The sequence below is a fragment of the Drosophila miranda genome, chromosome 2 (genome assembly GCF_003369915.1).
Source record: "Drosophila miranda strain MSH22 chromosome 2, D.miranda_PacBio2.1, whole genome shotgun sequence".
NCBI classification, from domain to species: domain Eukaryota; kingdom Metazoa; phylum Arthropoda; class Insecta; order Diptera; family Drosophilidae; genus Drosophila; species Drosophila miranda.
Genome location: NC_046675.1, coordinates 12233509 through 12260896, shown reverse-complemented (window position 1 = coordinate 12260896; position 27388 = coordinate 12233509). Strand labels below are relative to the sequence as shown.

The 27388-nt window shown below is 47.4% G+C and overlaps 1 protein-coding gene across 2 annotated transcripts in view; it reads left to right on the top strand.

Moving 5' to 3' along the window:
* The first annotated feature begins 9479 nt into the window (after positions 1 to 9479).
* Positions 9480 to 27388, top strand: part of LOC108156927 (GATA-binding factor C) — a 34879-nt gene continuing 16970 nt past the window's right edge. Inside the window, exons 1-4 of one of the 2 annotated variants that reach the window (XM_017288681.2) lie at positions 9480 to 9959; positions 11544 to 12089; positions 23511 to 23797; positions 23876 to 24668. In XM_017288681.2, the coding sequence (XP_017144170.1) occupies positions 11741 to 12089; positions 23511 to 23797; positions 23876 to 24668 (1429 nt within the window). In that variant the 5' untranslated portion in view covers positions 9480 to 9959; positions 11544 to 11740. The remainder of the gene's footprint in view (positions 9960 to 11543; positions 12090 to 23510; positions 23798 to 23875; positions 24669 to 27388) is intronic. The other variant, XM_017288682.2, reaches the window with a different exon arrangement.

Genomic DNA, 27388 nt, shown 5'->3' with positions numbered 1-27388 from the left:
CAATAAAACTATCCATTAAAACTAATCACAGTCTAAAAGGCACTTTCAGATACAAATCGAATCGAATCGAACCGAGCCACAGATGGAATGCGGCCCGCTGGTTGGACTACTTAAAATAAACTCATTCTCATTAACAAGTACGGCAATCGGTCCGAGATAAAGGTAAATCAAATACGGTTAAAGAAAGTCTTTGGTAGTACAACCTGCAGGGCGGGGGCGGGTTCGGATTCGGGGGCGGAGGCGGAGGCTCTTGCTGTTGCTGTTGGTCAGTGGCCGAGTGAAATTAGGCAAAAGCCAGGCCAGAGCCATTAAAATCAAAGTCAATAGCCGACGCAGACGATGAACGAGTCAGCACTGGGCCTGGGCCTGGGGCTGGCTGCTGTGGCAAATTCTCAGGAAAACCCATAAAAAAATAACCAGGCAAGAAACCCAGCAACAAAAGTGACAAATGAAGTAACTCCAAAATCATGCTTAAAAGCAGAGTAGAGCAGAGCAGAGCACAGGGGAGGGGAGCAGAGGGGAGCAGGGGAGTTCACCGAAAATCGTAACCAAATCAAATCATTTGTATGCGCCACGCAAGACCAAAACACAACACAGCCAGCAAACATCAACCATCAACCAGCAACCAGCAAATAATCGTAAAGTGACGAGAGCTCGTAAACCCGAGAGTCGGAGGAGACAGACCCCGAGACTGACCATTAACCATTAAAGAAGCGCCGCAGACGCTTACAAAGAGTGCCCCAGCAGCAGCAGCAGCAAACGCGTGCGACAGGAAAATCTATAAAAAAATAAACAAAAAACAATGAAAACGAATCTATAAATGCATTAGCGTAAGCCCAGCCAGAGCAGAAGAAAGGTAAGATGATCCTGAATCAGCGTATGAATCAGTTGAATAATTGACGAAGAGATACGGGTACTTATGGAGGTATTAGGTGCATATTCGTCTGCGTAATCAGGTAAGGTTTTCTTTCTGGAAAGTTAACTTTAAGCAAGTAAGGCACGTCTCTGATTATGAGTTCTTATAGAGGTGTTTTGCCTAGGCACATAATTTCGTGCCAGAACTTAATTCAGAAGTGGGGACCACCAGAGAACGTAATTCATGGAGTAGCAAAAAAGAATTGTTGAAAAATATAGTATAATACAGTGAATACTCCTCTGCCAAACATCTTCCATATAATAATCATTTATTCCATTTATATAAATTGGTGGTATCAGACCTAAGAAGTTTGACTGTTAGGATTAGTTAATCAGTGTTCAAACTAATCTTGATCTGTATGTATAGGCAAAACACTATTAATACCATGTCTTTTAAAGGTTATTGAGCATTAGGAGTATCCGTCAATATATTCGATTGCGTGTTGGTTATCTCAAAGAATTTATTTCTATCTACCAATCAAGGTTGGAGGTTCTATGAGCAAAAGTATCTGCGAGTGTGCATATCCAACTTCTAGATACCAGAGACTGCTCTCATATATGTTCTTTACTGGTTCTTGAATATCCTTAAGAACACACACTTTTTCCATCACTTCCATCAAAGACTGACATAAGTCGTTTTGGGTCTGGTTATCCCACTCATTGGCTGTCTCTGGTTTCCAACGAGTATATCAGCCGAGTGCCTTATAAAGGATGCTCCGTATCAGACCCAGACCGACCAAATCAACGCCTACAATTATGATATAAACAAAACAAGGAATAAAGCAAACAGATGGCGGCTAACAAGGATGCTTTCCGATGATCAGACAGGCTTACCGACATGTAGGGCACATGGAAAAGGAGAGATTGAGTGAGAGGGAGAGTGAGAGTGATGAGCTCTGAAATCAGAGTTGCACTGTAGTGCCATCTCTCTCCACTATCTTTGGGCATCTCTAGCCGTTTTAGCCCGAGTGTGTGACACAATATGACATCAAATTACTATGCCGCTGGCAGCGAGAGCCCAGACCCGTTCTCCCCCTGCCCCGAAGCCAGCACCACCATCAGCATTACCATCTCTGCATACATCCCCCTTGCCGTACATTCGTTTCCCGCACGCCCCGTCGCACACGATCGCCTATCTGATCAGAGCAATCGCAAAAAAACGACAGCCGAGAGACAGAGACACAGCGACACAGAGAGAGAGAGAGAAAACACTCGATGCTGTTCTGTTGTTGTTTTTTTCGCTATTGTTGTTCCGGCCCTACGTGGTCCCTGACCCAACCCCCGTTCCCGTGCCCTGCCTCTGCCTCTGTTCGGGATCGGATCAGATCTCTAAAGCGAAATGCGTAAGCGCTTATCGTCCTTATCGAGAGCGTCGCATCTCCTCGAGTGGACGACCATCAGTTGAGATTTTCTCCCTGCCTGTGAGTTTTTTTAAGTAATTTGCAAGCCCAAATCTGGATCCGTATCTGAATCGGAACGGAGCGTTCATCATAAAGATGGTGTCTCATGTGTTTCGGTTTGTTTGTAGGTGTTGAAAAGATATCCAGGGATCGCCTTGTTCCAATGTTTGCGACGTGCCGAATAGCCTGATTGCCTAATGGCCCAGAGGATTCTCCCCTTTTCGCTAGGAAATCGTAAAATTATCCTGGCAGACACATCGTAATTTTCAAGCAGAAGCCAGAAGGGAACTCGAGCTAACCTTGACGCGGCTTTCGGGTCGTCCGATCGAACACAATGCGCAGGCTAACAATAAGTTTGCTCAGGTGCTTAGCCAAGCTTTCAGGAGCAGGACATACACGAACACAAGCACAAACGTGAAGCGGAAGCCGACATCCTGACGGCCAGACAAGCCATGGAAAAGCGGAAAACTCGCATGCATATGTATGAGGCGAGGCAGTGGCAGTGCCTGTCCGGGTAGTAGGACGAGCCCCAGCTCGACCAGCTATTTGCCAAGCGTATTGGCCAGGACAAAGGCCGGACAAGCGACGAGGGGCAAGGGGCGAGGGGCGCGGGACGAAGGACGAGACAGCACAGACAAGGTTCCATGAATTGGCAGAAAAGTAAAAACCCCTCGCCCAGACGATGGGCAAACAAAGAAGGCGGCCCAGGAGCGCCCCAAAGGAAAGTGGGAAAATGGAAACCAAATGGAGGAATGCCACAGTTGCAAAGGTTTCTGTGCCTTTGGCCCAATATGAGTACCGAATGCAGCCCTGTTGGAAGCGTGCTTTAAATATATGAGTCGGCAAACTCCAGCACCCAAAAACCTAGACAGATCTTTTGTTTGTGGCACTGCGTCCTCTGTTTTTCCACTGCCACCAGTGCCTCCCTTCACATACGTGCCCGGGCATTTGTTTGACTGCTAAACTGCAACATTCTGGGGGTTGCCATTGCCCGGCCGAAATGGAAAGCTCTCTCTCTCTCTCTTTCTCTGTCTCTGGGTACCAGTCTTTGTATCCCTTCCTCCGAGTGAAAGTTCTGTTCTTTCATCGGGAAATCGCACGTATATTTTTGGAGTGTATATGATTCCACGCTTTTGGTACAGGACTGAGCGACGGGACCTGCCTCTGTCCAACTTAATTTGCCGCTAAAATACTTAATATGAAAACAGATTTACACTGCCAGGCAACAAATCACTTTCGCCATACATGCTCCTGCTCCAGGACAACTAGCATACAAATGCAGTCAGGACACACACAGATACACTCGTGTGCGAGTGGAGGACATTTGCATAATTGACCCATGCAGGATTCGCGCACCAACTGATTTCATTTACGATGCAAGTGCTGACCAGGCCCAAGCCCACTCCCCCCTCCCCCCAGTCTCGCCTCCATCCTGGCGGTATCCATGTCCTGGCCAACGTATGCTCGAGCTTTTGCCCATTTAGGCAATTTACATTTATAGCCTGGCGCATGAGGTGCTTACGAGCTGCACAGGAAGTGCCGCCATTGGCGGTGCACTGCCACAGCAGTTGCTGCTGCTGCTGTTGCTGCTCCTGTGGCAGTGTCGGCAAGGGGCACTGGTGTGGCGTGGAGTGGGGCAACATGAAATTTACACCCGTTGCGGTTTTGGATACAGCCAATTTTAGTTGCCGTCGCTCGAATCGGTGCGGTTCGGTTCGGGATGGAGTTCAGGACTGGGTCTATGGCTGGGGCTGGCAGCCAAGTTTATTATGAAATTAGAACGCATGGCCAGGATTGGCTGAGGGGAGGGATAGAGATAGGGGAGAGAGAGAGAGACGGCGGTGGGGAACCAGGGACATGGACGTTGGACATGGCAGAGCAACGGGCGCTGCATTGCAGTCAAAAAACTGGCACATGACATATGAACTGTGCCCCGGCTGCAACATCGTTGCTATTCCTGTGGCGGCAGTTGTGTTGTCGCTTTGTTGTTATAGTTATTAAATTATATACTCAGCCTATAACAAAATCAACAGCAACATGGAAGACCAAGGAGCAGCCATATCTGACGGGGGGAAACAGGGAGCTATGTACCCAGGAGAGGGGCAAATGTTTGCCGATTATTGCCAAGGGTGATACATAAATAGAGAATGTTGATGACAGACGAGTAGCCAGGGATTTGGAATCAGCGGAAAGAGCTTTAGGGCGGAACTATCATCCAGATGGAGATGTACATAGATCTGTACATAAATCTTCAATTATGTAGCCGATAGATACAAATAAAGCCAATGATGTACATAAAATGTAGTATACAGTTGAGCAGGGAAACAGTATTGGGAACGAACGATATCATTTGGAAGCATCTGGAATCTGGATCCGTGCCGTCGAGCATGCCTTTCATTGGTTTTGGTGGTGTCTCAATTTCTGGTAGTTGCACTTTTCCTGATGGGCCACACATACCATTTGACTCAAGTTTGAATTCGAGCACACCATTAACACCAATCAGCACTTTCGGATGAGCGTAATATTCAATATTTGGCTCGTGCTCGCATGCGAGACGTAAAAACGGAGTCGTTTGGGTGGAAAAGAACCACAAACAGCGTGACACGAGTATCTAGACCACATATTAAGTCATATACCGAAAAATACGGATACCAAATAGGAAGAAAAATGAGCAAAAAGATCAAAATCCAAACGTTAATAGAAATATGATTACCCCGATTTATAATCTTCAATCAATCCGTACAGTCAATCATGAAAATGTTCTAGTTAATGGGACCAGAAGTCGTTCGCGGCTCCATGAATTTACCGCCTCTATAATATATAGTATGTATACTAGTAAAACGGGGGGTTTCTAATTACAAGTGGCAATTTAAATAGAATTTTTATTGTATTTATAAACTGTTGTGCCAGCCACTGATACTGATGATGCTACTGATGTTCTATTTTACCATGTTTATGCAATATATAAGCACTCCATGCCCAACTCACAGACTCGTACATGGCATATAGGAAAAGGCAGGCGAGGAGCGAAACTTTTGGAACTAAATCAGAATTTATGCTTTGTTTAAATGCTGTAAAAATGTCGCTGATTTCTATCGCATGACAATAATTATAAAAGAGGCAAGCAGCAATAAAGTGAGCTCAGTAATAATAACTGTCTATATGCATAGAAGACCAAGGGGCACAGAGATACAGATACATATACCATATAGTGTACTAGTGCTCGGATACAGATACACCACATACCCATACCCATACCCATACCAGTATTTAAACCAATTTTATGGAGCATTTAATTGTTGCTGCTTATGGACTACAACCACAACACAACCTCAGCAGCACCGCCACAGCCACCGCCACCGCCACTGAACAAATTAAAAATGGTAACAAAAGGTTAACGTAAATTGTTAAAACTAAATTATACATATAAACAAAACATTTTTATGCGATTAAAATCGAAATTACACGCAACGTGCGTCAGCTTTTTAGGGGTATGGGGATGGGGATGGGATGGGGGGGCAGACACTGAAACAGACACAGACGGTGCACACATGGTCTATGGCTTGGGCATGTCTGGTCTCCAGCTCCACGTCACTCCTCGTGCGGTGCGTCTCTGCTTGACGGCTTTCCACTTGAGGCTTCACTTTGGATGTCGGACGGAGCCGGAAAAGCTGCGCACGTGCTGGAAAAATATGCATTCATTCGAAGTAAAAGTCACAAGAATCGTGCATATGTGTGCGTGCATGGGTGCTCTCAGGTGGCCCCCAAGTCGAAAAGAAAGTTGGCAAATAATCCAAAATAAAGTTCTGACTTTTCGCAAAGATTTTAGCAAACTTTAAAGAATGAAATGAATAATGGAACTCTGACCTTAGAGCACTGATTCCTAGATAGCTTTCACCGTAAGTTTATTTCAGAAATTTAAGGAATCCATCAAACTTTTTTGATACGAAATTCAATTAAAATTTCAGATATCTTTGCGTGGCACTCATTTGCCTTATCAAGTCCTCATAATTTCAGATAATTCACTTGGGAAATACCAAGACCTTATTTATAGTCTTGTATTCATTCATATTTCACTGGCAGACTTGATCCATCGAGACACCCCAATATATTTGATAAACTCGTAGTAGCAAACCATATATTGTCCATTAATCTGCTCGCTTTAATTCTTGGGTGCACTATATACACATATATAATATGAAATTTCAGTTCCATTTTAGGCTGCTATCTGTAGAAATGTATTTCGGGGCTGGTACAACTTCCTAGACCAATTGAAGATGACGACGGGGTTATCAGCCAAGTGTTTAGTGCTTGACACAGAGACGTGCCAATTCATCAATTCTGATACCTCTAAGTAGACATGACTAGGCCCAATCTTAAGGCCCACGAGCAGACGCGACTGGCCCAATCTTATCGCTGGCTTACAACCCATTGAGATTTTTATGGGTGGCAGGAGTGTTTTGCCAGATCAGATCTTTGATGATACACATACATACATACATAGTGCAGGCGTTTATCTAATCTGTGGACAGCGATGGAACAGATGCCTTATTTCCATCCCATCGAAGATCTGCGATGGCTTACTCTCTGTGGGAATGGAATCCTTTCGTAGATCGTCTGCCAGATTGTTTCGAGCTCTTGTTTGCCTTGTTGTTCTGCCTGACACCGACACCACTCAACACTGTTTGTGGTTGTTGTTTGTTGTTTGTTGTTTGCTGTTTGCTGTTTCTGGTTGTTGTTTCTAGTTGTTGCTGTTTGTGATTCGTCGCTCGTGTTTGGTGTTCGCACCGTTTGTTGATCTGATTTTGGTTACAGGTTTTTCTTTTTTCACTCTTTTTCGTTTTTGGCAGCCACTTTTTTGGTGTGTATCTTTATCTCAAAATATGTATCTGTAACTATCGGGCGCGCTATCTGCGGCTGTAAGTATTTACATATATAAACTGCTGCTGTTGCCGGTGCTGCCTAGGTAGTCTCCCCAGAGGCTTTGACAAACGGTTCATTTTAGCCATAAAAACCCAGCCAGTTCTCGTTAGATACGTATCTCTCAGCTACGAGCATATGAACTTATGAAATGCCTTCAAAAAAGAGAGCTTAAGCCCCGAAATACATTCAAAAATATTCATGTAAAATTAAGTCAGCCTGGGAAAGTTTTCAGTTTGCAGCTGTCTTCCTGTACCTGCCGCCCAGTCGCCCTGCCCCCTCAAGAAGCCAGCATCCTTGTGCCACTTCACAGGTGTAGCGGGAGCGGCAGCACTTAACCCTTTTTTGCCCCAAAACTTTCCTGCTTTGAAGCCAAAATCAATGCGATGAACCACCACAAATGAGGCACCAAAAAGTTTCTCACCTACACTTGGAAAAAAGAGAAATATCATCATGAATTCTACATGTCAAAAAAGCACTTCTATAATGAAAAATATTTCATGGTGCAGGGTATACTGACAGATAACATTATGTCATTAAAATTATATTGGAAAATGTTATACAGGCATGGAAAAAATAATAAAAGCGGTAGATTTTATTGGCATTTTTCAAAATATTCTTCAATTATGTATGTTTATACAGTTATGTATATAATAAAAAAAATAAGGTTCAATAAACTTATTGTACCAAAAAATTATTTTTGTATTTTTAGGTTTGAAAACAAATAGAAACGCACTCAAAAATTTGTTCTTAGCTTGTTTTAAAACAGTTAAAATCGTTTTATAATCATAAACTAAAGACAAAAGAAAATATTAAATAACTATTCCTGCGGATCCGCTTTTGTTTGTATTTTATATTCGTTTCAGAGTGATTTTAAAATTATATATTAGGAAATCTAGTAATGCCTGCAATATCTTTTACTCGTAAGAAAACTTAAAGATATTGAAAATACTTTATCAATAAAAAATTAAACTACGTATGTACATTTTCAGTAAAAGGGTTCCCCCCATTCAAAGCAAGGACCAGTTTCGATGCTTTAGGACCGAAGCTTTCGCCTCCAATATCTGTCTGTGTGTGTGTGTGTGTGTGTGTGTGTGTGTGTGTGTGAGAGAGCTGTTTATGTGCAGCAGATGTAGCATGTAGCAGAGGCAGCCCGGAGGAGCCAACTTGCCAGCAAAATAAACGAGCTCAATATTAATAATTTGTATCTAGATACGCGAAAACTATCTTTTGAGTGTTTTGTTTTGTTTTCGCCAACCGAAAGATGCTGCTCTAGGGTTGGAGGTGAAGGCAGTGCAGGGGGTTGGTTGGGAGCATACAGAAATAACGCATGGGCATAATTCTGTAGTTTGCTTAATTTCCAGCTGCTAATTTATGCAAATTTCGTTTTATGTGCCAGCTATCTCACTCTACATCTCTCTCTCTCTCTCTCTCTCTCTATGTGTGTCTGCCTCTCAAAAAGAGCGAGGGAGAGAAAGAGAGACACACACACGCATGAATATAACTCAAAAATCGTCAGACAAATCTGCACACATGTTAAAGCCCATAAATAAACCACATAATCACAAACGGAACGATCGATGATTGTTGTCACTGTTTGACAGCCGGGCAAAGGCGGCAGCAGAGCAGCCGAACATTTGAACATCCGAATAGCAGAGGCAGAAGGTAGAAGGTGAGCAGAGGAGCCGAGGAGCAGAGCAGGAGCAGAGCGTCGAGCGTCGAGCGTCGAACAGACAACCAAAACGCAGCCGAGGCACCATGCCAAGTGCAGAGAGGCGTGCCGCAAAGAGATTATTGAACGATGCACTCGAGCATGACGAACAGCAACAACAGCAACAACAACAACACACGAACAACACCATGGAGCTGCACAAACAAACAAACCAACGCAACGGACATGCAACTGCAGCCCGAACGAACCAAACCGAACCGAACCGGTTACCTGCTGGCTGGCTGCTCTCACACACGGCCAAAAAAACACGCCCCGCTCTCCAGGCGAAAGAGTGACAAGCATATTGGCGAGTCGGTCGGCTATAGCCATCCCGCTTGCACCGCACAGAGCACTGCTTGACGGTGCGACCATCTTGTATGTGCCAAGCGCGCACACCGCCACACGCACCGAAGGCCGGCCCTCGTCAGACGAGTTGTTTCTCCCTCAAACACCACGAGCGAGCGTATCGGTGTGCCACTGCGGGCATCTGTGTGAGTGGCTGAACGCGAACGCGCTTGTCTTTCCTGTTTCGCGCTCGTGCCTGTTCAGTTGGACGAGAACCGTTGACGTGTTCGATGCAACCCACAGCACAGCAAATATAACTGAAGCGCTATCGTGTACGCCGTTTGTTGGCTCGTTCGCCGTTCGTTCCGTTCGTATACCGTTTACCGTACCGTACCATACCGTGCCGTGCCGTGCCGTGCCGTTTCCCGTTCGCGTTGGTTTTACGTCGGCGACGGTGTGTTTTCCGTAAAACTAACAGAGAAACAAACGCAAAGCCCGGGAGAAAGCTCAAAACGCGTCGGCAAAATACACCCCATTTGAGCCAGGGCCAAGAAAGTGTTGCACCAGCAAAAGCCAAACAAAACAGAGATACAAATCAAAGATCCCCACAACGGAGATACAACTAAGAGATCCCCACAACGGAGATACAACTAAGAGAGCCACCAAAACATAGAAACAAATCAAATCAAATCGCCCGAAAACAGTGTGACTAATAAATGTGCTAAAATGTAAGATTAAACAAAAGGAAAAACCCAAAATAATCCTATCAAAAACCAAAATTAAAACAAAACGTTTCCCCAACAATTGATGAGATTTTAACGGTTCAGCGCAGCGCCTTATCGAGCAATCAACAGTGCCTCAAGGGACCCAAACAGCCCCGAATACTGGCTGACACAGGCATCGAAAAATCTGGCAACTGGCTTATCAATTTATTGCTATCACAAACACCAACAGCAACAGCCAGCAGCAGCAGCAACAACAATCAAATACTATATTTTTGAAGACATTTAATGAAAAGTGTTTGCTTCTTTTGCCCCGTATCGCTGGTACTGGTGCTGCTGCTGTTGCCTCTACTGATAGATAGATAGATAAATTGATTGAGTTTCAACGCTGAACGCTGAACGCCGAACGCTGCTACGCAGAAAGAAAATCAAAAATTCTTGGATAGGAGGAGGCGAGCTGTTTGTCTTTGTGCCTCCCCAGAGTGGCACAGAGCGGTGGAGAGGTAGAGCGGTAGGGCCCTGCGCCGAGGTAACAAATTATGTTGCCTTATCATATTTCTGTAGCGCAATTGTCAATCGAGCGATAGGCATCTGGAATACGTACCTTAAAGATAGAAGAAGTCGGGTCCAAACCATGGGTTGTATTATTAATTTTTCGAAGCCAAAGCAAACAAAGAAAGCAAATAGCACGACTCCTGTTGATAGTAATCATTTTTTAAAAAAGTATTCAACGAGTGCAGTGCACACAGACACTCGGCACACACACTCCTCGTCCGAGGCACTATCTATGGCTGATAAGACCCCCGAAAAATTCCCCCCAAAAATGTTGTCTCACCTCTGGGGCTACCTGTCTAAATCAATAGAACTTGTCTGTCTGATTGTCTGATTGTCTGATAGTCTCCGATAGTGCGGATGCCCGTACTAATTCAAGCTAGAAGATAAACCTCAGATGAAACTCTAATTGGGCCCACACACATTCGCGCGCACACACACCTGCCTCGGTCCGCACTCCCACGCACAGTCCCAGGCGCCGTCTTTGACATCCCACGGATACGGGTACTTGTACATCCTTTTGTGCGCCAGACACACAATTGTCTCGGCTTTATGACAGTGTAAACATTGTGACAGGAGAGAGAGAGAGGAACAATCCGAGAACGTTGTGCCAGGGACATGTTTATTAGGTCGGTCCCCTGGGATGCAGGGAAGATCATCAATCAATGGGAGGGCTGCAACTGCAATTGCAACTGCCAAAGAAATGCGCACTTCCCACCATGGCCAAAGCGGTGGCGGTTAAAGTCTGGTCTCGGATCTGTAGAGCAGCCGTAAATCAACCTGCGGTTATCCTAGCCAAACTGCCACCACAACTGTACCGTTAGCGTGCCCATAAAGTACATAAAGTACATAGCTATAAAAACAATTGAACAAAAAGAATGTAAGGCTTGAAGTGCGTTCGGGTCCGATAAGGAGAGTGTTGGGGCAGCTGATAAGGCCAGCTACCGCTACCGTTAAAATCTTATCAAGCGCAGACACCTCGAAAGGAAAGCCACCAAAATTTCAGCTTCTAAAGTACAAAAATTTCTGAAATTGCAGCGCGTTCTGTGTGGTTAGGCGCGTGAACAGGAAAATGTGTGGTTGCTGAGAAGCCAGCGCTACTTGCCACTGCAACACACACACACACACACACACCCACCCATCCCCCAGCCCCAGAGAGAAGGAGCGAGGAGAGCGCGAGCCGATTCACATACACCCCACGGTAGCAGAGAAAAGCTTTCAAGATTATACTCGAAATGGATATGACCTCAACAGCGGAGGCTGCCGCGCGCAGCTGGTACGACAGTCCGCGCTTAGGCGGCGGCGGCGGCGGCGGCGGCGGCGGCTCAGGATCCGGCAGCAATGGCGGCGGCGTCTCCCCACACACCAACGGCCTGGGCAGCGCTGGCAGCAGCCTGGCCCACAGCCACCACAGCCTGTCCAGCGGCGCCTCCTCGGCGGGCAGCAGCGTCGGAGCGGCCCTCGGCGGCGGAGCGGGCGGTGCCGGTTCCGGCCTCGGCCTGGATACCAGCGACATGAGCGCGTTCTATGCGCTGGAGAGCAATGGACACCATCGGCGGTACTATCCGAGCTATCATCAGCACAGTAAGTACCCCGTGGGGGGGGCGAAGCATGGGGAAAGGTTCCACCTAAAATGGATTTATGTTTTATTTAATAGTAATTTCTTCCATCTTTTTTTTTTTTTTGTGGTTGTTGTTTGTGCCTCGGACATTTGTTCTAATGTCATTTCTAATGCGTTTTTAATGAATGTATTTTGTGGGGGAGGTTGTATAGTTCGAGGTGGTGGGTTTGTGGCCGCCCAACGCCCACAAATCGATTGCTTCGCGCCTTTTTTGTGTTGCTGAGTGAACGTTTCCGGTTGGCCGCCATAAATAATGAGGGGGAGGGGCCCACAGAAATCGCTGGGCTCTAGATACTTGTAGCCAGATTGTATCCTAGATATCCTCCAAAGCATTGAATTAAAGTTCTGCAGATAGCAGGGAAAGTAGCTAGACATTTCCCATTTCAACCCACAAACATTTCTTCTTTTTCTGTAAATTTCTGCACATAAAACGCAAACGAAAGTTTCCAGTTTCTTCCATAATTTCCCCCCATCATCCTCTATGTCTCTATTACAGTCTTCTGTTTTGTAGCCCCACCTGAGAATAACATCTCGTGAAAATGGAAATTTGTTGGCTGTACAGTTTTTCCTAATTGCCTGAAATTTGTTTGGTTGGGCTACTGTCCGGGCCAAAAAGAAAATGATCTGGGCTCATTAGTGCGGTGCGCGAGGGGCCCCCAAATGGCAGACGACATTATTTTCAGGGTGTATGTGTGTGGTTCACACGCCTCCAAAAAATTTCCAGTTCCGCTAAGTTAATTTTCAATTTGAGGAGCCACCGTGCACCGTGCACCGTGCTCTGCTGCTGTAGCCAAGAGTGGCTCTGTGGCTCAGACTGTGACTCTGCTGTCAGTTTTGACAGCTGATGGCCCAAACCCAAAAGCCAAAACCCAAACCATTTTCACTTGGCACTTAGCATTGCTGGGCCCCATTGTTGTTGCAGCACTGTCTCCGACTCTGTCTCTGACTCTGACTCTGGGGTTTGGCTTTTCGCTTTGGGGGTTTGGGGCTTTGGCTTTGGTTTGCATTTTGACAGTTCCACGTAAAACGCAACGAACACCCAAACGTGACATGCATCAATGCTCCGTCGCTGAATTTATTTCCTGCTCTTTGAGTGTGCAAAATTTTAATTTAAAATTTCTGTACACCAGGAATGTGTTTGCAAAGGCGGGAGGGGGAACGATCCCTGCCAAACAGAGAGGCTGCAACTGCAAAGTGATCAATCAGCTTTGGGGGGCTCCTTATCCTATTGCCTCTGGCTCTGGCTCTGGCTCTGCCTCTCCATCTCCCACTCTCTCTCTCCCTCGATTCCTTTTGCATTTATGTTTAATTCATGTTATTCATATGCCGACTTTATTGATGCTTGATTTGATTCCATTCGAAGCCAGCTCTCCTCCACCTCTGTAATTCATTCATGCACTCAAAACTTCTCGGATTCAAATCCCGCGCTCTGTTCGTTCAACATTTGACAGACAGTTTGTCTGACTGTCTGCCGCACCGAAGAGCGGGGACTCTGGGGCATCGATGGCTGTGGCTGTGGCAGTGGCAGTGGCACTCGCATCCATAACGAGCATCGCACCGGGGCACCTGTGGTGAGCGTTGATTTTAAAATTCATTAGTCTGCATATGTCACATCTCGTGAGGGCTGAGGAGGGCTGGGGGATGCCCTGGTTGGGGCTTCCAGTTGTCAAAATCCCAATTTAGTTGTCAATTATGAGTGGACGACTTTAGTGGCTGTCATTAGTGGGCAAATTAAGCAACTAGGGCTCGTCCCGCCCCTCGAATTTAGACGACACTCCCACACACACACACATACACTGTGTACTGGTTTGGGTTTTTATGTTAGCCAAAGTCATAAAAACCAACAACGAGACAGCAACAGCCGAGACTACAGCAAATGTGAAATTTAAATTTCAAAAGCAAACATGCCGAACATTTTGGCAATAACTTTTGTCGGCCGCGTGACTCTGTGTATCTGTATCTGTATCTGTATCTCTGTGTGTCTCTGTATCTGCATCTTTTTCAGTATATACTATATTATAGTATGTGTGTGATGTTTTTTTTATTTTCTAACATTTTGTTAGCTTTTTTCCCAAACATTTTCGATGAAAAATATATACATATGCCCCACGTTTTATTTTTTTTTGTTTTTCTGGGGCTCTGCTCTGGCTGTTTTTGCTATTCGCCTCCGACATGAGGGGCACTTTGGGCGGGCTTATTAGGCAGGTATTCGAGCACTGAATTATATAATTAAATATACAATTTTTGGCAATTTATTAACAGGTATTGCATCTATGGGAAAGGAAATCAAGCCTAAGATTTGAGGAATTTTTTAGTTTATAAATAACATAATTTACTCGATTTTTGTATAGTTAAAAAAATATCTGTAACTTTTCATATGCCCAGAAACCTTTGAAACACTTTTTCCCCTGCAGTTTTCTTTGGGAAAACACCTTCGAAATGCACTCTTTATCCAACGAATTTTCCCACTCTGGTAACCTTTTGAGCTTCCAATTAGTTAGCCTTAATCTGTTGGCCACGTCGGCAGCGCGGGGGCATAAAATACATTGTTAATTGCCAAACATTTGAAAACCTATTCTTGGCCGAGAAAGAGTGAAAGAGAAGCAAGCCACACTGCAGCCATTGCACTCTAACTGAAAGATAGAGATAGATATAGATATAGCCATTAATAAATTCGAATGGCAGAATGGCAGAACTGACCGGTGGCCAAGGCGGGGTCCAATATTGTGTGTCGTGCTTTTTTTTGTGGGCTTATCGGCCAAGCAGAATCGGGCAAATGAAAAGTTTGTTTTTGCTGGCTAGAATGTTCCCACAATCCGGCTGTGGGGACCGAGCACTTAACGCAAATGTCACGCACAGTGGCACCGACACACAAAAGGATATCAAATGAGATGCGGGCCCATTGAAAAAGTCTCTTGGAACTTGGAACTTGGAGCTCGGAACTCCTTCTGCCACTCTCAGAGTCTCTTGGTCTAGATCCGAACTGGCAATTGGTGCTCCTGGCCAGCGGTTACCAGTTACCAGCTACCAGCTACCAGGTGTTGCACTTGAAGCGCTCGCCACTCATAAATTTTCGTGTGGCCAGGCATAAAACTGCACAAAATTTCCAAGAAATTACAACACGGCCAAAAGCGCAAAAAGCACACAGGAATACTAGTCACACACAGGAGGGGGGATTCCTGGTTGTGTGTGTAATAGTTGTTGTAATTCACCGACTGCAACCACGAGGCCGGGAGGGTCTGGGGCTGGGGCTGGGCAGGAGTCATAGTCATAGCGTGCCTGCTGCCTTGTGCCTGAACCTCGGGACAGAATCTCGACTGCAAATCTTAATCCCGGTGCGCAAGTTTTCAACGAATTGCGGGCCTGTTGGAGAGTGTGTGTGCTATTGAGTGGATGGCCTATAAAAATGAGTTATGGTATTGCAATTGAACAGCTGGGCCACCGCTGCGTATGATTGATGTGGCCTCTAAGCCCATGAAATTCCCTTGGGCTTCCCTTTTCGCGAGGCGAGCCCCCCTAGTTTTTGGGTGGCTTTGGGCAGCATTCAATTCACGTTTGATTAAAACGTCTGCCAAATCATGCCACATTAATTATGACCCAAATTCCTGGAAACATTCCTCGTACATCGTACGATGCAAAGCGGCACTGTTGAGCGGCAAAGTTGAAGCGCTGTTTGTGTGATTGTTGAATGCATTGACAGTGGCCGGTCATTCATTCATTCGAGATGAAGATGGGGCATGGAGCATGGAGCATGGAGCATGGAGGCTTGCTTGCCACCGCCCGCGTTGCACATGTTTGATGCTGCTGCTGGCGCGATGTTTTAATTAGTCGTGGCAGCAAGAACTGTCTCTGCTTAATTAAATGACATAATTATAAGAATGCGATGCCAGAGGCAGTACCAAACCCTCTGCCTACGCCAAAATGCAACATGCAACACGTGATGTTGCCACTGTCGTTGACATTGCTGCGATGCTTCAATTAATTTGCACTCCAGCAACATTTCCTTCTCCGACTGACTGTTGGCTGGACTCTGCTGTTGTTGCTGCTGCCGTTGCAGTGTTACTGCTGCTTTGCATGCCACATAGCCAAAGGTGTTGCCGGCAAACCATCAGAGGTCCAAAAGGTGCCGCCACAGCCATTGTCCGCCACTGCCAGAGTACTCGTATCTGCAGCCACACATTCCCACTGCCGACACGTTTCGCATTCTAATTTGACATTCTCCCTGGCCCAGGCCCGGGCCCAGTCCAGTCCAGGCCGTGCCGCGGTTTTGCCTAGGTCTCGCCTAGTGTGAACAGCTGTCCTTCAATCACTATCAATGTCGCTGGTGTTGCCTGTGCCTGTGTTGCCTGTTGCTGCATCAATCTGGCCAAGATGGCGAATGCCACAGGCTCCTTCAAAGCTTGCCGACTGCTTCTGGGGAAACGGGGCCGGAAGTCTTTGCGTCCCAGGCGCTGTCATTTGTCAGTTTGAGATTTCCAGGAACTTGTTCACTCATAAATACATACACTCGTATATATTGCACAGATCTATATATAGTATATGCAGTGCCCCCTGACTATGCTGTGGCATCATCAATAAGGCAGCCAAGCACCGGCTACCGTTCTCTTTTCATTATTAATTTGTTAAATCAAATTGCGACTCGAAGGCGATTTATATCGACAACAATCAAGACAAAAGCTTACGCATCTTGAGCGGCAGTGGCAGCACGGCAGTGGCAGCCACATGTTGCTGCTGTTGCTGCTGTTGTTGTGATTTGTCTAACACAGCGAGCGGTCGATATGCCCCGTTCTGGCCCATACAATGAGCCAGGCTGGAGGCCAGCATTCATTAATTTTCCAGCCATCCAGCAACCGGAGAAAAGGAGGCAAAGAAGCCGTCGCGTCGCGTCGCCTCGCATTGCCTGCAACATGTTGCCAGCGAGTCTCGGGGCCCACGATTTGTGCATGCAATTACAATATTGAATATTAGCGCATTGTTGGCAGCTGCCAGCTGCCCCCGCTGTCAATGGTGCAACAGCAGCAGCAGCAGCAGCAACAACGACAACAACAGCAGCAGCAGCATCCGATGGCAACGGCAGCAAACATTTGTGTGCCTCTGATAAATTGTTGCTAATACATTTGTGCAGCCGTGTTTGGCATTGTGTGGCACTGGCTGTAACTCCGACGTGCCCCCGGTAGGCATCCACGGACTGCTGCAGAGTCCGTGGTCCCATTGCAGTGTCAAGTTTACAAATGACTTTTGCGACATTTGCCTTAACTGATCAAGCGCCCGGAATGGCTTATTAATCAGAGGAGGAGGCCCCCGAAAGAGTCATTGTACCCCCAGTCAAATTGCTTCCTAGGAAAAGCCCCCGCCACGCCACGCCCCGCCCCAACATTAGCTATCAAACTAGAACAATCTTACCAGGAATTGGAATCGAAATCACAAGAAGACGGAGACCTGTGCCAGGGGCCCCTCTCTAATTAACATTTGTCAATGCTCGGCTTCGATGAGCAGCCAAATTTGTTTAGATCGTTTGGGCCAGCCAACCAGTTTTAGCCAAAAAAAAAAAAAAAAAAACACACGAAGAGTCGCCTACCAAAGAGAACCAAAGAACAGAGCATAACAATGCAGCAATAACACGAAAATATGTGGACAATTCATGGGTTCTTTTCGGGGCCGCGTTCGGGGCTTCGATCACTGGAAATATGTGTCGCCAGAGACGCCGCCAAAAATTTGTTGCAAGCAGGCAGGAAGGGAGGCACAGGCAGACTCACGATTTTTCGTTCCGTTTCGTTTGTGGCCTTTTTTGGGAGGGCGCGCAGAGCAAAACTGTTTAGCATAATTTTTCGCAGCGGATCCTCTACTCTCATCGCATCTCATCTTTTGCGGCGGCGCGTGTGTTTAATAAAATATTTTATTAATATGCGAATATGCCACAAGAGTGGACACAGCCGCCGCGGTCCGCCGCGGTCCGAGAGCTCCAAAGTCGAGGTCGCATCAATTGAATTTCTCAAGCTCGCAGCCGCTTATGAATTTATGCAACGTTTTCTTTGGCCAGTTGCGTTTTTTTGTTGTTTTTTGTTGTTGTTTTCTTGAGTTTTCGGAGGCAGCAGGCCAGCCTTTTGTCTTTGGCCCTTTGTTGTGATAAATGTCAACGCGTTCTTATTTATGACATGTGAAGCAGCGCCCGCCGGTGGTCCCAACAGCAAAAAAGAAACAGCAATCCGCAACAGCAACTTGTCGGTGGAGCAGATGAATCCGCGGCTGCACAGCCGCACACTTGGCTGAAACACTTTTAGCGATCACTTCAAACGTTGACCAAATTTGGTTTGTGGCATATAAAAACTTGTCAATTTTAATGATTTCGCTGACGCTTCGAACTGTCATAAGTGCGAGCGAAGGCATTTGTTAGCGCAGGACACACTCGGGCATCCCTGTTTGGGGTGTTCGCTCATTAGCCGGCAAAAGAGACCACCAGCGGGTAGGAGATGGATGGAGAGAGGGAAACGAACGCCAAGCGAACTGAAAACTGTCAAAGCGTTTGACTGACTGACTGACTGACGGACTGACTGACAGCCGAGGCGGCATTTGCATAAAATTTCCTCTTCTTGGCTTTCGCCATTGCGTGGCAAGGATTCCAGGTGCCCCACTCTCCCCGTGCCACCGAATGCCAACTGCAGCCGCATTATTAACATTTCTGCCGCACTCCCCACCCCTCCAAGCTCCGCTGGAAAACAAATGGCCACAAAAATGGCGCACTTCAGAGCCAAAACCCAACCCAAGACCCGACTCCCCCTCACCCCACCTTACCCCCTGTGTTGCACTGCTTGTTGTCAACATGTTTCTAGTTTTTTGTTTGGTGTGTGGCAGGCAGCATTGTTGCACGTAGTATGCAAAAGCTGCTGGGGCCCAGGCCACGTAATTCACACGTTGGCCCAAACAACCTGGTTACGGCCATTACCCAGAGCCGATCCCAGCCGAAAACTATCTCTCCTCTTGAGAGCCCGGCATAGAGAAATTCTCCACAGAAATGCTCTTGTAATACGACAATTATAAAGCAATTAATAACCCAGAGAATTCCTCAAAAGAGATACTCGTACTCGCAGTTGTGCAACATTGCCCAGCTTGCCACAATGGCAGCGGCAGCGGCAGCATAACTTACAGGCTGCCGTTGCTGCTACTTGAGTTATTAAACGCATTATCATAAATACAATTGACAACTTATGACTAATGATAAGCTGGCATGCAACTTGAGGCAGGGCCGGGCCGAGGCTGTAGCGGGGGAAGGGGGGTGGGGGGGCAGTGCGGCATGCCGCAAATAAAGTGTTAATAATATAGATGGCAGAGGCAGCGCAGTTTGCGCTTAATAATGCAGCCTGCCTCTGACTGCCTCTGTTTCTGTCAGTCACTCATTCGGCCCCCAGCACGTCAGTCAGTCAGTCAGTCAGTCAGTCAGTCAGTCGGTCTGTCAGTCGGAGTCACGCAAATGCCATAATGCCAGGCAGGGAAAAGCAAAGAAATAATTAAAACAAACAAGCGCGCAAAATGCTAAGCAGCCCCAGAGACCAACCAACCAACCGACCAACCGACCAACCGACCATCCGACCAACCGACCTCTCTTCTTAGCCACTGTTTCAGGCTTCAGCTTCGAGTTCGGGGGTTTGAGCTCCAACTAAAACTACTATCAAGGTGTCTTTGAGGCGGCTAAAACTGACCTACCTGCTGAGCAGAGAGTACCACAGTACCACAGTACCACTGGTGGTGGCTAAAACTGGAATCCGTTATAGTTTATGGCCCGCTGCGGCCGCCGCTGCTGCATGTTTAAACAATTTCCAATTTTGGAGCAGGTGTAAGTGTCTCAAGAGAGAGGCAAAGACGCAGAGCGAGAGAGCTAGAGAGAGAGAGAGAGACACTTGACCGCATTTTGGAGCCGCCACGCGCCTACAACAGCTACAACATCTACATCGGAGCAGGTGAAAAGTCCTTGTTATATGTCTTGAGGGTAGCTCTGGCCATAAATTAAGCCACCGCCTGCAGACACACACTCACACGTGTATGAATGCATGTATGTGTGTGTGTACAAGGGGTCAAACCAGAGGATTCCCTGGCTCTTGCGCGAGTCCTTTGCATGATTGATTGTTGGCCAGAACAGGAAGCAGCTGAATCCACTAATCGACTCAGGAATCCCCTCGCAACAAACATCATCTACTGGGGCACACAGAAACGTCACAGAGAGAGAGAGAGAGTGTCCTAGAGTCTCGTTTTACTCATTTGCGGATTTGATTTGTCTCGATTGATAACGTGGAAAATCTCTCAACCCCTAATCCCATATCTGGCCCAGCTTTTGGTGTGAATTTAATTTACCAAAGAGCTGGCAATCCTTTTTTTTCCGCCCCGTGTCCTATCAAGATTGCAGTGCTCTTTGAGCGGCACCCAGCCGTGCCTTTTGTTGTCCCATTCAAATGTGTTGATGATGGCAAAAAGGGTATGGGGATGGGCATGGGGATGAGAGGATGAGAGGATGCTGTGCTGATGAGATGGCCGAAATGATAGGATCCAGCTGCTGGCTGCATTTTACTAATTGAAATTGTTGCAACAGTGCTACGCCAATCGGGACATCACCTGTTTTCTGGCATCTCTCTTTCTCTCTGTCATGGTCTGTCATCTTCAAATGTCCAACACGTCCGGCTAAGTGCATCGCATACATCACACATAGACATACGTACATTAATTATGTCATTCACGTCGTCGTCAAGCAAAGTCGATTGCAATTAAAAGGCGCTTTCGGCGCACAAACCATCCCCGGTCTTTGGCTTTGGCTTTGGCTCTTGACGCGACGCGGGCTTTGGGCCTAGATGGACAGGCGCTGAGAGCGTTGAGCGCTGTCAAACGCTTTTAAAATGCCATAGAAATGTCCAAAAAAGAGAGACAGAGAGAGAGCGAGAGAGCGAGAGAGTCGGCTTTTGTGGCTTTGATCTGTCACTTTGAAGAAATCAAGCGCAGGCCAAAAACTTCAAAACAAAACAAAAGTAACAAAAAAAACTTGCTTTTGTTGTACAGGTTGTTGTTGTTGTTGTGTAGAACGTGTCAGCCTGGATTTTTTTTGGCTTTGGGGACGACCAAGGGCAACCCCTGCCCCCAGCCACTGCCACAACACATACGAGTCATACAACAACAACAAAAGAGCTTTCCACCAGCACGAGCTTTGCATACCGACAACAGCAACAATCAAAAAAAAATGTCGTTGTTTCTTGCTGTTTTCTTCCAACTTTTTGCAACTTTAATTGCTGTGTACTCCGGGTCTTGATTTATTAGCGAATTGTTTTATGCACACACACACAGACACACACAGGTCGGTCCGAGAGAGGGCCTCAGGCCTCAGCTTCAATCCGATCCGATCCGATCCGAGCTTCCATCCGAGCTTCAGCTAACAGTGAGTCACAGGGCTGGCGATTAACAGCCGGGCAGCAGTTAACAGCGCTCTGTTATCGCCAACACCATCGGCGGACTGGGTACCCAAACAAATTGAAAGTTTCCAATTAAAGAAGAGCCGGCATTGATTTGCCAGAGCCGGCCGGAGTCAAGCCCCACTCCTCTGCCCGCAAAGCTGCACTCTATAATTTAGCATGTCCAATGTGATTATTTCCCCGAGTCTGGCCAAATTATACAAGTACAAGTCCGATACGATGATGACGACTTCATACGAGTATCCATATGTAGGTGCGGTGGGGGTAGGGTGGTGCGGGGGATCTTTTCATTCAAAGATGAGGTGGCACGTAGCTGGTAATCGGGTTTTGTCGTTGTCGGCGCAAAAGTGTGAAGTCTCGGGAGAAGCAGTAACAACATTTGATTGAGGCATTGGCCAGGCAAATACTATACATATGTACATATGTATGTGTCTTCCGCGGAACTCGAAGAAACCACAACTGTCCGACTGTCCGACTGTCCGACTGTCCGACTGTCCGACTGTGCAACTGTGTTGTGGTTGCTGGTTGCTGGTTGCTGGCCCTGGCTAATTTCTATAATCAGACACACGTACATATAATATCGCCACTAAAGCACTGTTATTAGGATAATCAAATGGATATTATCGGAGGCATCGATCCAGCCAAACCACCAGCCCATCGATCGATCGATCGAACCATCCATCGAACGATCATGTTCTTCTCTTTTTTGCAACCGCTGATTGCTGACGATGAAGGGGAATACCCTTTATCAGGGGATGGGGAATTATGGCTTTGTTTGGGGATCTGGGAATCTGGCAATGATTGGGTGCCATCAGGAGGGAGAGTTTGTGAAAAAGTTTCCCATGATTTTCGAGGAAAGATTCAATTTTGTAGAGCATTCCTGTTTCTCCATTACCCAAACCTCTGTGCTGGCTCTTGCCTGGTCTTGATTTGGCCTAATCCATCTTGGCGTGCATTGAACTGACCTACTGTTGGCCAGCCGGCTGGCTCTGAGTGCTCCTGCTGGTGCTGCTGCTGTGGCTGTGGCTGCTGCATAATCAAAAATAATTTCGCATACAAACAAGCCCCAAAGGCCTGCGACTCTTTGGGGAGCTGAAGCCAGCAATATTAATGATAATAATAAGAATAAGTGCGCCTCAAACAATTGCAACATGCCTCCATGGCACCCTGACTGGCACCCGCTCCGAGGATACACTCGGAACAGACAGACCAGACATGGGGGATATAGTCCCAGCCTATGCCGATATCTGGGGCCAACCGGCAGGCAGCATTGGCGCACATAAATCTCACTTGGTGTCTGCTAAATTATACACTGCCAGACATTTAGGCTACACTTTTAGCCGATCCCTGGCCATAGGTGAGGCGGCGGCAATGGCAACGGCAGAGCAGAGCAGAGCAGAGCCGTTGATCGATCTTTTTAGCTCTGGGACAAAAGTTTAACGCGATTGTTTATGATACAAATTAAACAATTTATGACAATGCAGAAGTCCCAGCACCAGTCGCAGTCCCAGTCTCAGTCTCTCTGTGGCTTGGCTCTCTTTGGTCTTGGCCATATGCAAAGTCGGCCCGAAGGCCGCAAGCGTTGAATCGATGGTGGATCGATCGCTTGATCTGTGGTATGGTGTGGTCAGAGGTTCTCTCTCTCTCTCTCTCTCTCTTTCTCTTTCTCTCTGTGGTGTTTCATAAATTATAAGACAGCTTTTCCGCCTTGGATCTGCTGGCTGGCTTTTGCTTAGCAAATTTGCGCGGCAGCCACAGAGGAAAACACGAGCGGAGAACAACCGCGTCGTTTATTATGAATTTTTATCGCTTCTGGTCGCGGCTTAGTCGGTTTATCTTCGTTATAAATTTGGGCCATAATTGATTTAATGCAGCATTTAAGTTGATTTTTTTTTAGCCCCAGATTTTTATTAAGCTCGGATTTTTTTGTTGCAGCATCCCGCATGCCCTCCACACATGCCACGCCCCAAGTGTGCCGGCCGCACTTCCACACCCCGCTGAGTCCGTGGCTGACCAGCGAACACAAGTCGTTCGCCCCCGCCAGCGCCTGGAGCATGGGACAGTTCGCCTGCCCCCAGGAGCCGCAGGTGGAGCACAAGCTGGGCCAGATGGGCCAGAGCCACCAGACGACGGCCGCCGGCCAGCATTCGTTTCCATTCCCACCGACACCGCCAAAGGATTCGACGCCCGACTCAGTACAAACCGGTCCATCCGAGTACCAGGTAAGCTGCTGGCCAATCGAATATCGATAACATATCGATGACTGGTCTAATTTCGTACTCTTCTGCGCCCATTTGCAGGCCGTTATGAACGCCTTCATGCACCAACAGGCCACGGGCTCTACCTCACTGACGGACGCCAGCTGTGCGCTGGACATCAAGCCCTCCATCCAGAATGGCAGTGCCAGCTCGAGCGGACCCGCCCCCACATCAGCGCCCAAGCAGCGCGAAGGTACTAACAGCAATAACAATAGCTCCAACTCCAGCAGCAGCCAGCAGCAGCAGCAACAGCAGCAGCAGCAGCAGCAGCAGAGCAGCAGCAGCAATCCCAACAACAGCAATGCCTCCTCCTCCGCCTCCGCCTCAGCCTCTGCGGCCACCTCCTCGAACGGGCTGTTCGACGGCACCGCGCAGGCGCACTACGCGGCCTCCAACAATGCCAGCGGCAGCGCGAACGGCGGCAGCGGGGGCAGCTACGACAGCAGCAGCTACGCGTCGTACCACCACGCCGCGCAGGCGGCACACCACCAGGCTGCGGCTGTGGCAGCGGCCAACATGTTCCAAAGTTCCTCCGTGGCGGCGGCCGCCGTGCGGCATAGTATGGGTGCAGCGGCGGCGGCAGCGGCGCACCACCATCACCACCACCACAGTGGACACCACCACCACTCCGTCTCCTCCGCGGCCAGTGCGGCCATGCACGGCATGGGCGGCAGCAGCATGGGCGGCGGCATGGGTGGCGGCAGTGGGGCGGGCGGCAGCTCGGGATCCCTGGGCGGACACAGTGGGTCCGGGGTGGGTGGCGGCGGTGGTGGCGTTGGCGTTGGCGGAGGACTGGACGTGAAGCCGGTGCGGACGAAGCCGAGGACGAGTGCTGGTAAGCAAGACAAAAGTTTTTCCGACATTATGCGATCTTGGTGTGGGTGAATAATCATTGTTGCTTGTTATCGATAGTTATCGATTGTACAACAATTCAATTATGTTTACCTATGTGTTGTGTCCAATGGAGCCGGCTTACATTGCTATCGAATGTGTTATCGAATGAATCGAAATATATCGATTTTGGATCAAAAGTGACAAATTTATTTCGACACTTTTGTCTTGTAATCGATCGATAACCAATGTAAACCGTCTCCAGTTGAAACACTTAATGTATAATTTTCATTATTTTAGTTTGTAGTTTTCATTTTGTCACCCGCCTCCGCCCCCGCCCCCCTGCTTTGATTGACGAACCCTTTTGCCATTTTCTGTTTCACACGCTCACGTGGGAAGCTACCAGAACTCTTCCTCACTTAACTCCTGCACCACACGGAAATCTTTGCCCCTGCCACAGACCATGCCCCATCCAAAAAAAGAAGAAGCGACATATACACACACAAACAAGTTGCACTTGACATGTGCTCTGGAGCAGCATGCTGGCCACATTCCCGCCACTTGAGCATGTTTCCTGCTTTTGCGGGCCGCGTAAAAATATGCAGAAAGATCCCAGCCCCAGACCATGTCCCGCTCCCACATTGCGTATACGCGGCGTAGCCGCTTGCCATGAAATCAGCACATTACAATGACAACAACGGCAGCAACAATAGGAGAGGAGCAGCGGCAAGCGGCAAGTGGCAAGTGGCAAGCGGCAACTGCTGCAACTGCAACTTCAATGCTATTGTCAACGCTTTGCTTGGCTCCACTGGCTTCTCATCAATGTGGTTGTTGTTGCAGCCTTATGTGTTGTTGTTGTTGTTGCTGTTGTGGTTGTTAATTACTTCATGTTGCTGCCGTGGCTGATGTTTGAAAAGACCCACCACACACACACACTCGACAGAAGCAGCCGCATTCATTCGCATTCGCTGCGGAAGTTGGACGCCGCTGCTGCACCTGCTTTGCCGTTGCGTTTTTGCATGGGCCCGACAACAACTCAACAACATCAGCAGCAACAACAGAAACAACAGAAACAACGACAACGACATCTTTATAGCTGCCTGCCACTTGGGCTATGCTATGCGTGAGGGTCGGAGTCGGAGTTTGAGTGCCACGGCCTACCCCCAAAAACGAGTCGAAAGGCCAGCTGGCCCTGCCTGGCTAAGAGCAGCTCTGTTAACGTTTTAGTTAGTTTTAGGGGTAAATTCCAGTTAGTTAGATGGACCTTATTAGCATCACTGATAGGATAGGTCACTCTGTGACCCCTGTCGAGGGCAGCACCACCATGCTTCCTGCATTCACCTGCAATTGTTACTGTTACAACACCGAGCGCACCCTGCTTAAAAGCTGCACCCACAAATGCAAATAGACACGTACCACCGTATCCCCCCCCCCCATATGAGCCCCATATATACTCGTAATCATGAGGAAGCGGCACCGAACGAACACAATACGAGGGAGAAGCTGCATCTCCGCTGACAAAATGTTTTCAGATTTCATTTTATTTCATTTTCTTGGCCAGGCGACAGTTTGCTTGCCTTAACTAACCCAACAAAAACAACAGAAAAATAAAAAATAAATACAGAAAGGTAGAGAGAGATGAGAAAAAATTGTCTGCAGCCGCATTGTTGGGTTACCTTCGTTAGGCCCAGGTCCTCCAACTCCAACTCCATCTCCATCTCAGAGCCAGGTCGAGCTTCGCTGCCTGTTGCCGTGGTTGTTCCCGTATTTATTTATCCTTTATCGCATCGCTTGCGATAAGTTTTTCGGGCGCAAGAACATGTGTTGCGAGTTTGTGGCTCGTTGCCACTGCCACTGGCAACAGCCACTGGGGATGCGACTGGGGACTGAGGGACTGGGAGACTGCCACGAATGTGCATTGAATTGATTGGATGCCATTTGGGCTTTTGTCAGGTGAAAATAAAAAATGTTGTGAATGAGCTTTAAGTAATTGATATGGGTATGGGCACTGGGCATTCCTTTGACTTCGAGTTCGACTTCGACTTCGTTCCCTGCCTCTCACTTCACTCAATCAGGGCTCTTGGGCTTAAACAGCAGGGATGTGGATGTGGATGTGGATGAGCCACGGTTATAGGGTCCATTGTTCCTTTGTCCGGGCCTTGACAGCTCTGGCCTCAAAATGAGGCGCTTGCCACTTATGTGTGGCATGCGCAGGATACCCTCTTAGGATCCCATGCCCCTTGGTCTCTCGCAGCGTGTCAATTATTCATACTAGGCGCATACTTTTCATTTTGCCTTTTCGCCTTTCAGTTAACAACCATTTATTGCTTACGTTTATCTCTCGTTCTCGTTCTTGTTCTTGTTCTTGTGTTTTGTTTCGAGTATTTTAAGCATTTTCATTTCTGAAATTTCAACAACTTTGAAACAACTATGAAACTATTTACTCACACATCCATGTGTCTTTTGTCTTTTGTCTTGCTCACCAGTAATTGTCTCTCTATTCAAGCAAAGCAATCTAAAACCTAAGCCATCCAAAGACCCAGCCATAAATCTGTATATTAATCCAAACAACTAATTAAAACCTGTGTAGACCAGAGATACCAGAGACCAGAGACCGAAAGACCGAGAGATGTGGTTTGTGTCTCAGTCTCAGGATCTCTGTCTACGTCTACCCACATGCAACAAATTAACGAGAAAAAAGGTACAACACATAAATTCTAGACA